At 50.5% G+C, this 12,047-nt stretch overlaps 1 protein-coding gene across 1 annotated transcript; it reads right to left on the minus strand.

Moving 5' to 3' along the window:
* Positions 1-348: 348 nt before the first annotated feature.
* On the minus strand, positions 349-2,348 carry HAND2 (heart and neural crest derivatives expressed 2; the record flags this gene model as incomplete). Its single annotated transcript, XM_080343656.1, has 2 exons — positions 349-752; positions 1,794-2,348. The coding sequence occupies 2 exons, from the start codon at positions 2,346-2,348 to the stop codon at positions 654-656; spliced, it is 654 nt and encodes a 217-aa protein (XP_080199782.1). The 3' UTR covers positions 349-653.
* Positions 2,349-12,047: the final 9,699 nt, after the last annotated feature.

The following is a 12,047-nucleotide window of genomic DNA, read 5'->3' on the forward strand; positions in this document are numbered from 1 at the left end:
TATAAAACATAAAAAGATTTAGGTTCTCTTTTTCTTTTTTTTTTCATTTTTTTCATATTTTTTTTCCTTTTTCTTTTGTTTTGTAAAAAACACACACAGTGGTTTATTGAGTACTTACAACGTTTACACCTTCAATATTAATTCGATTCCACTTTTTCCCTTACGGACGGAAGTGCACATAACCAATAACTGTTGAAAACATCTTCAAATACTGAACGACCACAACGAAATTACGACACTAAATACCGAGTCAACCGAAACATTGGTGCAACTGCTTCTGTTGAAATATAACTTTATAATCCCATGAATATTTATATCCAAAAGGCCAAGTATTAAAGATACACTTCACATACACACTAATGCCAGGGAGGGATTTTTTTCTTTTCTTTTCCTTTTCTGTGGTTCTGTTTTCCCCGTGTGTTTTATACATAGCAAATAACATTCACGAAACTATTAGAGACATTACCCCTTACCAAGCTGGAGTTTCCTCTTCATATATGGAATGCTTTTTCCCTCTCCTTCAAATATCCACATTTTGGGGGGTTGGGGAAGAAATTGCACATAAATAAACTGGACGATTCCAAATACAATGAGTCCTCAGAGGAGAGCTCGCTACCGAGACTAAGAGGACGGCTCCTCCAGTCCTGCCGTGCTCATTGCTTGAGCTCCAAAGCCCAGACATGCTGCGGCCAGCCAGTCCTCCCTTTGGTTTTCTTATCGTTGCTGCTAACTGTGCTTTTCAAGATTTCGTTCTGAAGAGACAGAATGAGAAAGGACAGAAAAAGAGATAGAAAAAAAACAAGGGAGGGGAGGAAAAAAAAAACGTTAAAGATATCCCTCGCTTTTGTAGGTCGCCTCTGCCCTTCCCTGTAAGACCGAAAACTACGAGGAGACATGGGCTCCTGCCGAGGCCTCCGGGCTGCAGGAGACAAAGCGGGGGGGCCTCCGCGGGTTCTCGCCGCTGGCGAAGCCGCCGCCCGTGAGAGTTGTGCCGAGCACCGCTCCGCGCCACCATCGCTGCCCTTCCACTACCGGACCCGGGGCTCAGAGGCACGGGGAGCAGGCTGGAGGCCGAGCGGCGCCAGCCATCTGCGGGGAGATGGGGATTATCATAAGATCCGCGCTAAGCCATCCCCTCCCGGGCTCCGGGAAGGAGATGGGTACAGGCACGTACGGGGCCAAATCATCGGGCCTGCGGCCACCGAAATCAGGGACAATATAGCCCGAAGAGCGTCGTAGGGCCTACACGAATTTGGGCTTGCGCTGCCTCGTCAAAGCTGACTCTTCCCGTTAAAAGTCAAAGAAGTTCAATCGCAGAGCACACGGGGAGGAAAGTCCCGCGCTGCGAACCTATTAATTGCTGATGATTTAAAGCCCAGCTGGGTTTAGCAGGTAACCGCGCCTTTACCCTTAATTAAAAGAGGGGAGGCTTGTCTCTGGCGGGATCACAGTCTGCGATCCGAGACAACCCCAAGCCCGGGAAGGGACCCCCGCGGGGGCCCTACTGTCATGGTGTTTCCCCCGCGACTGCTCGCAGCCGCCTGGCCGGATCCGGGCACGCTGCGTCGGCCGCCTGGGGCTGTACCCTGCCCCACTCTCGGCCCTCAGGTATGTCCGAGGACGGGTGGGACCGAGATGTCCCCTGTGCACACCAGCCGGCGACCCGACCCAGCCGAGCGCCGGGTGTGCGGGAATGGGGCGCAGGCGGGCGGCCGAGCAGCCTCCCCTCTGTGGCCCCCTCCGCCCTGTCCTGTCCCGTCCCGCCCCGTCCCGTCGCTTCCCGGAGCACTGACCAGCTCTTTCTTCCTCTTCTCCTCCTTCACGTCTGTCTTCTTGATCTCTGCCTTGAAGGCCTCCGCCTCCCCGTTCTGGTCATCCTTCGCCAGCAGGTCCATGAGGTAGGCGATGTAGCTGGTGGCCAGGCGGAGGGTTTTGATCTTGGAGAGCTTGGTGTCGGCGGGAACGTTTGGGATGCATTCCCGCAGCTCCGCGAAGGCGCTGTTGATGCTCTGAGTCCTGCGCCGCTCCTTGCGGTTCGCCGTGCCCCTGCGCTTCACCGGCCGGGGTCCCCCGAGCCCGGGCGGGCCGTTCCCGGGCGGCACCCCCCCGTAATGGGAGTGGTCCATACCCGGCGCCCCGTTGGCGTACTCGGGGCTGTAGGACAGAGCCATGCTGTAGTCGGGGGGGGACATCTCCGGGTGGCTGCTGATGAGCCAGCCGTGGAAGTAGGGGTTCTCCTCGTGGCCGCAGCGGGTGGCGGCAGCGGCGGCGGCAGCGGCGGCGGCGGCGAAAGGGTAGCCCTCATGATGCACCACCGGGTGGTGGGGAAAGCCGCCCACTAGACTCATCCCCGCTCCCTAGCGCACCCCCCCCCCCCCGCCCCCCGAGCCCCAAAACAACGATTTCCCCTCCCCGCCCGCCCCCACCCCCCGCCGCACCGGCGGGAGATGCTCCCCACCGCTCACCCCTCAGCACTGCCCCGCTGCCCGCTGCATCTCCATAGGGCGCTGCTGCAGAGTCCCCGCGGGTGCCCGAGAGATCCCCCCTCCCCAGCCGCCGCAGCCGCCGCTCATGCGTTGTGCCTCCACCTCCTCCTCCTCCTCGCCCGGGGCCGGGTCTTCGAGGAAGCGCGCACAGGAAAAAAAAAAGCTATGGAGAGCAGTCGACCAAAACAAAATGGCTTGGCTTCTCAGCCCGGGATCTTCCTCGTCTCTTGCTTCCCTCCGCTCTCGCCAAGTCCGCCGCGGCCCGGACGGGTGGTACTTACACGCGGCCCCCCTCCATGCGGCCCCGGCTCGGGGCGGGCGGGTGGCGCTTCCCTCTGCCCTGCGCGGCGGGGGCCGTCAGTGCTGGGAGAGCGCAAGCATCCCTGCCCGCCGCGCCACGGGGGTCAGCGCCCCGGCTTTCCTCTGGGGCATCCGCGCCGCTCGGCCGGGAGCGGCGGCGGGCGGCGGTAGGCGGTGGTGGGGCTCGGCGCGGCGCGGGGCACTGGCAGGGCTCCCCGGCACGATCTCCATGTACAGCTACATGTTTAGGGCCGCTCGGGTTAATATATGTCGTCAGAAGCGGCGGCCGCCAATGGCTGGTGGCGGAGGCGGGGTCCACCGCCCTCCGCAGTAAAACTTTTTGATGTTCGCCTTGCTAATTGCCGAGCTCCTCTTTTAGGATTGGCTGTCCCTCCGCATCCATAATGTAATTAAAACAAGGGGGGAAAAATTATCATGGAGGCAGAGGTTAATGCAAGTGTTTAGCAGATGCCTTACTGTAAAATCTGCATTAAAAAAAAAAAAAAAAAAACCCTAACAAACAAAAATCCAACAATCGCATTAAAACTTAAATATCGGATAATCTCAAACCAGGTACAGTATGGATACAAGGAATTTCTTGGCAAAAATCTATGTGAGAGCTTGATACCCTCCGAGGTTGCTCTTACAAAGTGCTTTATGCCGGTGCGATAGAGGAACAAAATTCGGAGGGCACTTTACCGCTTGCCCGGTGCGACAGACATGCCCCAGCGGCGCTCCGGCTTATACTTTTATTGCTGTTTTAATATACACAAAGAGATCACTAGTTTCCGTGAGGATGGAGACGAAGTTTTTCTGCCTTGTTTATCACCGGGCTTGCGATCCCAGTTAGGAAAGGCTAGCTCCGGCTTCGCCGCTGCTGACTTGCCGAGGGACCCGAGAGCTCAGGGTTTGGGCAGGGACGGTATTTTCTTCCAGAAAGAATTGCTTTGAAACACTAACAATAAACCCAACTCTAACTGATTCTCTTCCAGCTTGCTGCCTGCGCCTACGCACCTCGACCAGTATTCACTCGACTCACTTATGCTCCTGAAATCAGTTTCATGCTTGTTTAACTGGTCTGATCGGTAAGTAACAGAATATTTTTTACAGCATGTTCAGAGCTTATTTTCTAGCTTTTACTAACAAATATATAAATATTTCTCTGCATTCCTGCTTCTGCAATAAAAACAAAACAAAACAAAACAAAAAGGATCAGCATCTGCGGAAAGCAGGTTTAGTTATCGAAAGGGAATAGTTAAATGTTTGTTTTAACGGCCAGGCCAGGAGGAAACCTCCCGTCGCTATTTAGGTGTTTTGCTTTGGTAAGCTTAAAGACATTACAAAGGGTAAATGTATCTCAGGTTGTAATTCATAGATAACTTGGAGGCGAGACGAATTGTCGTCATCTTCAAATGGAGCCGAGCATTACTAAATAGCTGTGAAATATCAAATACCCACCCTTATGCGTGCTGGCTGACGGCTAGGCTGATTCGGCGTATATTACAATGCAGTCCTACGATATAGGCAGTGTGGAAAACTGTGTCAACAGGAGCTGAGAGGTCATAAATTAAGGAAAGAGAAAGATAGAGACGGAGGAGTCTGTGAACTGAGGCAGCAAGAACCGCAAGTTTAATTTCTGCAGCAGCTCAAGCGCTCTCCGGACACACTGAAGAGCCAGTGGGGATGCCTTGGGAGGAAGGGTTGTGGGGGAAAGAGGACGAAAATGCAGCTCTGAGGAGAATCAACTCAGCGCCTGCGGAGAGGAGGCGAGCTGAGCCCGAGCGGTCCCGCTGCGAAGAAGGGATTGCTGCCCCGCTCACCCCGGAAGGTGCCGCCGGGAGACGGAGGGTCGCTGGGGCCCGGGCGCTTAGCGGGTGGGTCTGCGGGCTCTCGGCAGGGAAAGCTCTGCAGGGAAGTGCCTGTCTCCGCGGATGAGGCCGCCCGCCAAGGAACAGCTCACTGAGGTACCGGGGAGCTGGCCTCGGTGGGGAAATACCGAAGGCGAAGCTGGACGCCGGCCCCGCGTTCCGGCAGGACGGGGGGTGCAGAACTGGATCCGGCGAGGGGACGTACACAGAGAACGGGAATGCAGACGCACATTTATATAAGCATATACGCATATGTGTGTGCGTCTGGGTGTAAACTGAGTACGAAAGTGAAAAGCTAGTCCAGATGTAGAACTGATGTATATACACGTACATCTTATACATACACACACATGCTTGTAACTAAAATGACTGATGAATATCTGTATCTACATATGCACACGCACACACGTACATATTGTATTACCCAAAGGAAATAACGGGTGTCCAGTGAGGATTTTTAAATCTAAGAAAGGCCGTGGGCACACAATGCGGGCAGAGCCCTGCAGCGGCCGGGCAGTGTACCCCTGCGGCTCGGGACACAATGACTGCAGGGCGCAGGGTGGACATACATCCAGTTTCTGCAGCTGTTCTTCTGTTTTATTTTGCTGCCATATTGTCCTTGATATGAAGAAGAAGTGAGCATTGTCAAGGCCGGAAAGGTATATTGGCTTGCAAACAGGGTTGTGTTTCTTTGCACTCTCCTTATTTGAGCTTTCCAATATACTGCAGGCTGGACTGCAACTGTGACAGTCGCTGTGGCAAGCCACTATGGTCACTCCGATAACATCTCCAATAATGAAGGAAACGGAAAACATAAGGCAGAGAAAAAGTAATAAAAGATACAGGAGATATCGATCAGAACACCAGTCTCCAAAGCTAGCATCATTATTGCTTAATTAGCTTTGGAGAAAGAGGGTCTCTAGATAAAGCACCTAGCAGGATCTTATATATATTTTTTTCCTCCTGTCCCCCAGCAGCTGTTTATTTGTTTTATAAAGCGAATTTTAGTGCAAATACAGCTCTTGTGTCCTCCCTCAGCTTTTAACTACTTAGGCTGCCAGCCAGGGGCTAGTCTTTTCTGTTTGATCAACGCGTTGGAAACCGCTGCAGCCCAAAGTACCTTTCCTAAGATGAGGCTTAGAGTTCGCTAAAAAGCACTAGGTTTTCTCTCATCTTCCAGTTGTTGATTTGATTTTTTTTTTTGTGCACAAATCATTTGCTTAAAAGAAAAAAAAAAAATTAACAGAAAGAAAGGAAAAAAGCTACAGCCTTATGTCACTTAGTTCCTTGCCAAAAAGGTTGCATGTTAGGTGGCGACTTATCTGGGCTCTGCTGCCAAACAGGACTTTCCTAGCTCGCTGTAAATAAGAAATTTTGTTGGCGACTGTGCCGAGGCTGGTTTTCCCTTTCTACCTCAACCTCCAACTCTTTTTTTTTTTTTTTTCTTAAATTTTATTTTGTTGGGAGGTGTGTGCGAGGGACTATATCGTTGTTTTTGCCTCGCAGTTTTTGCCTCTCCAGCACGATAGCCTTCCACGACGCTGAGCAGGAGGAAGGGGCTGTCTTTGGAGCCCAAGGAGCGGGGTGGCGGCGGGGGGCAGCGGGGGTGGGGCGGGCAGGGCGCCCGTCTAGCGGGGCCAGTCGCGGGCGCGCCGCCGGGGCCACCCGCTGCCCTGCCCCGGCGCTCAGCCGCAGCCGGACCGCTTATCGCCAGGTCACTTCTCTCCTCCGGGCTAAGGGTAGGGTGGGATAACAAAACAATAGAGCCGTGCTCCTACCTCCCTCCCTTTCCCAGCACGGGTTTGTGTGAATTAAGGTAAATTGCAAATTAAGCTAATTTATCCGAATCAGACTAAACCGTATGGAAACGGGAAAGACGTTGCGGACGCTGGGTGGTCGGAAAGCCACATCTGCTGGGGACTCTCGGGCTAGCTGCCTGGGAGAGCCGCAGGCGCACCGGGCCGGCCGTTTTAATGAGCAGGCCAGGGGCATAAAAGCGCGTCGGCGAGTCTCTTATTCGTTTGCTCCTTTTCTGCTCCTTTTCTGCACCTTCTTGTCGAGGAGCGCCTGATATCGGCGTGGCGATTTTAGGGGTCACGAAGCTGCCCTGGGCAGGGGAGCAGAGGGAGCGGCGGGCCCCGCACCAGCGCTGCGGTGCCCGGTACCGAGCCCGGTACGCGTTCCCCGGTTCTCGCAGCAGCTCCGGGTCCTCCCTTCTACTTTATAGTTTTCATTAAAGGAAACAGTCAGACCCACAAAATCACCTCAAGAAACACCCGGCCCCTGCATCTGAGGCGCAGCTCTGGCAGGACAGTCTCCCCCGACGCCTTTCCTCCCCGACAACTCCCAAACTGCCGGGGGTCGGGGTCTGCAGGGTGCCTCTCCTTCCTCCTGCCACCCGCCTGCCTACCACGTCGCTCAAACGCCTGGTGCCCGGCTTGAAAAGTCGAGACGCGTTTGAATTTATAGAGTGCATGATGTCACTGACCCGGGACCAAACGTATCAGAAGGGGGTATCGTTCTCGGAGGGATCTGGGGACACCGAAACATCCCGTGTCCCAGGGACGCGACGCATCCTGTCCCTGGGCCGTCACTTAGGAGTTCGCAGAGGAACGTAAACCCGCAAGAAAACCGAATTTTGTAAAGAGGCACCGGAGAAATATCATTTGAAGGTCAACCTGTCAGTGCGGGTTAATGAAAAGGACTTGTGCCTAATGGGCCTACTTATACTCTCCGTTACGCTCACACAATCTGGATTTCAACGTCCAGGGCAGAGGGCAGAATCGGGCCCAGCAGGCCCGAATTAATTGCTGCCATTGGAGGTGGAGGAACCCTGGTTTACGTTACTGTTATCAGTAATGAACGCCCACATATTTCAGGGCATGATAACCTCGCAGCCGTTGTCTATACCAAAAAAAAAAAAAAAAAAAAAAAAAAAAAAAAAAAAAAAGAAAAGAAAAGAAAAGAAAAAAAAAAAGAGCAGGGACAAGGAAAAAACCAAGACACTGACCTTTTTTTTTTTTTTTAAGTCGCAACGATTGGCGGTAAGCGCGGGACCCTCACATTTTACCACTGCATGTGTAAGCAATTATTCGAGGATTGGTTATATTTGTGACTGAGGTTCCAGAGTTTCATTTAGACCCTAGACAGGAATCATAGAAATAAAAGAAAAAACACAACGAACTCCAACCAAGACCCCTTCTTTTTCCGAAGAACAATAATAAAGACCGTATAAAATTCTCCAGTGAACTCAGAATGTGTCTCTTTATTGGATTTGTCATATATTATCCGATATATATATATATAAACACGCACATGTATGTATACAGACATGTATTTGTTTTTTTCATGTAATGTTGTTTACCTTCCTTGGAAAGAGCGTCTTAAACCGCTCTTGAAGTCGGTGGTGATGAAATAGCTCGCGAATGTAATTGCCTTCATTAATAAATATTTTGTCCTCCAGCATCTGATATTCAGCCGTTGGAGGAAGCAGTGGTTAGGCTGGCATCGTTTTGGGTTTAGGCTAACAAAAATCAACAGTTCTGTTGTCATTCTTAATGGAAAGTCTCCGTTTAACAAGGCTAGGGTTTAAGCAGCGTTCACAGATCAAAGGCAGCTTCACTTGGCTTAAAAAAAAAATCCCTCTGGATCAGTGACAATTAAGTGCAATTTCGCCCTAACTGCACGCCCCAAAATGTGGGTGTCGTCCTGTCTGTGCCCCCGCGCCGTGTACCTGCTGCACCGCACCCCGCTTGCCCGGGACCGGCCGAAGCACATGGGTTCATCTCAAAACTCAGCAGCTGACTCCTGGAAATGTCGGCTGCACACTTGTTAGAAGCATCAGCCTGGACCGCAATTCCTATATGCGTATCTCGGTGTAATTGATCTGGCTGAGTGAGGTCTTTTTGGTAATTTGGATACACCAAGTCTCCAGTTAATGACATATAATCAGCCTTTAGGTCACTTGGTCATTCTCTTATTACAAACCCCTCCTGCTCTCTCTGATCTCCTTTCAAACTAAATTTCACACAAACAAATAAAGCAAGACAGGGACAAGTCCTTAAAATACAAGAGAGAAATATTGGAGAATTACTCGTGGGGAACTATAAACATTTTTAAAAGAAAAAACGAAAAGATAGGAAAGAACATCTTATCGAGAAAGAGAGCATTGTGTACAAAACACGGAGGGAAAACCGGTCTGGCTTCTGTTAAAAATGACATAAAATAAAAATAAAAATAATTACAAACAGAAATGGCGTAACATAAACAGAAGGCAGGAGGCTTTACTAGAAATGCGACTGTACTGTAATTTATTCTTACAAATGATACATCTGATCCCTGGATATGCAAAATTCTTATTTGCTTTACTTTAGCTGAAAAGAAGAAGAAGAAAAAAAAGTCTTTTCAGGAAACTAACAGAAGGAGCCGGGAAATGGAGAACTTAGTGTCTTGTACCTTCTCAGACCTGCAGAGAAATGGATCCTTGGCCAAAACGTTGGATGTAAATGAGACAACAAAAATAAATATTTTACATCACCGTGCAGAACGTATTTTACTAAATCAACACTTTGTTTTTTCTGCTTTTTATTTTGCTTCCCTCTAAGAAGAGACAATTATCAATTTTTATTAGGTATTCCCCAAAAGATTTGTCTGATCTCCGACCAGGTATATACATATTCATACCTATACACATACATGTTCAAGAGCGCTGACGGTGTTGTGTGTGCAGAGGATGGTGAGGTGGTCGGGGAGAGCAGCGAGCAGACATGCCGTAGGTAAGTTCCGAGGGCCCTGCAGTCTGCAAGCAGTTCATTGCGAAAGTGAGCCCCGGTTTTCGGAACTAAAGTTGATTTATAAAATCGAGAGCGGGGGCATTTCAATACCCTTCAAGTGCTGGTGCTTCGAGGAACCTGAAAGAGGACTGCAATCCGCACTCCCTCATGGGCATTAGCGCCTTTCAAAATATTACCAACATATGTCTTACTAAAGATCTCATTTACATTTAATATGGGATTCAGACAGGTGCTAATTGAGCACTCGAGCGTTATGTGAGGTTGCGAGAATGAGTGCCGGGGCAGGCTCACACAGGAAGAGAAAACAAAGCAAGGAATACATGGGAGAGAGTGTCGCAAGGCCCCAGCGCAGGGCGTATTAAGGTGACATATCTTGTTACTTGTTCATTACATTCTCGGTCTTTTCAGCATTTCTAAGGGCCTTTTTTTTTTTTTTTTTTTTTCCTGTCCACCTTTCAGTTGCTGGGTTGGAGCATTAGCCCGTCGCCACCCGGCGATTCGACCAAGGGGCGGTGGGGAGGCAGAGCCCCGACGCTGCGGTCCCGTCGGGGCGCACGCCCAGAGACAACGGCCGCCCCCGTCGGGAGAGGCCGGGGATGCTCACCCCTGCCCCGGCACTGCGAGGCCCGCCGCCACCCCTCCCGCTGGCCGGTGGTCGAAATGCTACAGGCCGAGGGGGGGAAGGCGGGCCGGCCCCCGCTGCGTCCCGCGTCTCCCAGGGGCGGGCGGCCCCGGTCCCCCCGGCGACCCCGGGGGTGCCCTGCGGCCGGTGCCGCGCCCGGCAGGATCCCCGCCGGGCTGGGGGCGGCTGGAAAGGGTTAAACGCTTCCCCTCCTCCTCCTGGAGCCCCCTGAATGCCACTGCTTTCCTCTAGAGGTCTCATTAGAGAAACCCTAACTGCTATTTTCAACGTTTCCTCAATCAAGCTCCTTTAAATACAGCTCCACAAACAAATTGGCGGCAAAAAGCGCAGATCTTGTCACGGGCAAGGCCGATCCAATATTTCACCCTTGTTTGCTTTGTAATTACGGCCTGGCTGGTGGCTACCTGCCCACTGGGGCCAGCTCCCCCTGTGTCCTCCCGCTTCTCCCCGGGCAGCCCCGCGAACACCTTTGCCGGGCCCGGGGGTTGAGCGGGACCGCCCGAAAGAATCACTTAGCAAGTGATTTTCGGGAAAAAAAAAATAAATAAATAAAAAAAATCAAAAGCAGCATCACCCAGTCCCAAATGCTACCTGAGGGTGTTTTTTTTTTTTTTTTTGCAACCGTACTCTGAAACCACGAGCTTTCCAGCACAGGAGACTTCTCCCAAGTCCCCTCCTTGTTTCTTAAACCGGGGTCAGGAATCAGGCAGGCATCCCGCCTGTCCCCACGCAAGGCTCTGAAAGCGCCTGGGTTCTCTTTGCCAGCTTCGCTCCCCCTCTCTCTGTTAAACCGCTCTTATGATTTGTTATATTTTCCACAGCTGCTTATTCTTGTTTGACTGTTGTACAAAGCCGCTTTAAATCCTCGGCAGGAAGAATAAAAGTTAAAACCGCTTGGACGGGTTCCTACAGACTTGCGGGCTGGTGCGGGTCCATTTCGGTCTCTGGATAACGACCCCTCTGCACACATCAGGTCTCGATAAGCCTCGTTATTGCGGCTCGGGGCAGCAATCCGCTCGCTAGTATCAAAGAAAATAGGAACTAATTCAATTACGTTTGAAAGCCGGGGTGTAACAGAAGGAAATTTTGGCGCTTATGAACTAAACTGCTATATTTGCTTTGCTATAAACCGGCGAGAATATTTTATGATAGAGGGGAACAGTACAACACAAAAGGGAAATATGACAATAAATCTCTTTTTATGGTTTCTCTCCAGCAGCAAAACACAAGGATTCAACGGGTTTACGACTCAGCTATTTCACAGGTACATTTAAAGATACCTACATAGAAAAAAATACCCTCATCCCACCCCCTAGCCCTCCTGGATCGGTGAGACCCAGCTCTGTCCTCCGCAGGTGAATGATGAAACTCCTGTGACTTCCATGGGAGAATCCACATCTGACCACTACAAGAATATGCTTCAATTATTTGTGATGCCACTGGCACTACCCTCTTACAGTTTACTGATATGTAAAACTTTGTCAGAAGTAATGCTCCACCTTCCATAACGAGCACATTAGGCTATTTTCTTTCTAGTTACTCCAAAATTATTAATGTTTAAGATTTTCCAACCACCTGTGGAGCTAGATTACGACTTTTGTTTCACAGGGCCATTTTTTTTGGAGATTTTCGCATACTAAAATAAAGATAGCTACTTTGAGGGAAGGATTTCATAGTGGCAAAGGGTCTAACGCTCCTTGAAATAATTGCAGGTTCATCACATAAATCTCTTTGAGGATTTAAACCCCGGATTCTTTTGGAAACGAAAATACACAGCTCTCTACATCTCAATACTTAAAAAAATCTGATTCACGGCAAATATGTGTGTGGCTTTTTTTTGTCTTTGTTTTTGTTTTTTTTTTTTTCAGAGTCATGAGGCATTGTAAACCAGCATTCACACATCCTAAAACTGTTTTATTCAATGCAAGAATGTTTGCATCTAAAGTGCTAAGAATGT

This window comes from Nesoenas mayeri (genome assembly GCF_963082525.1).
Source record: "Nesoenas mayeri genome assembly, chromosome: 4".
NCBI classification, from domain to species: domain Eukaryota; kingdom Metazoa; phylum Chordata; class Aves; order Columbiformes; family Columbidae; genus Nesoenas; species Nesoenas mayeri.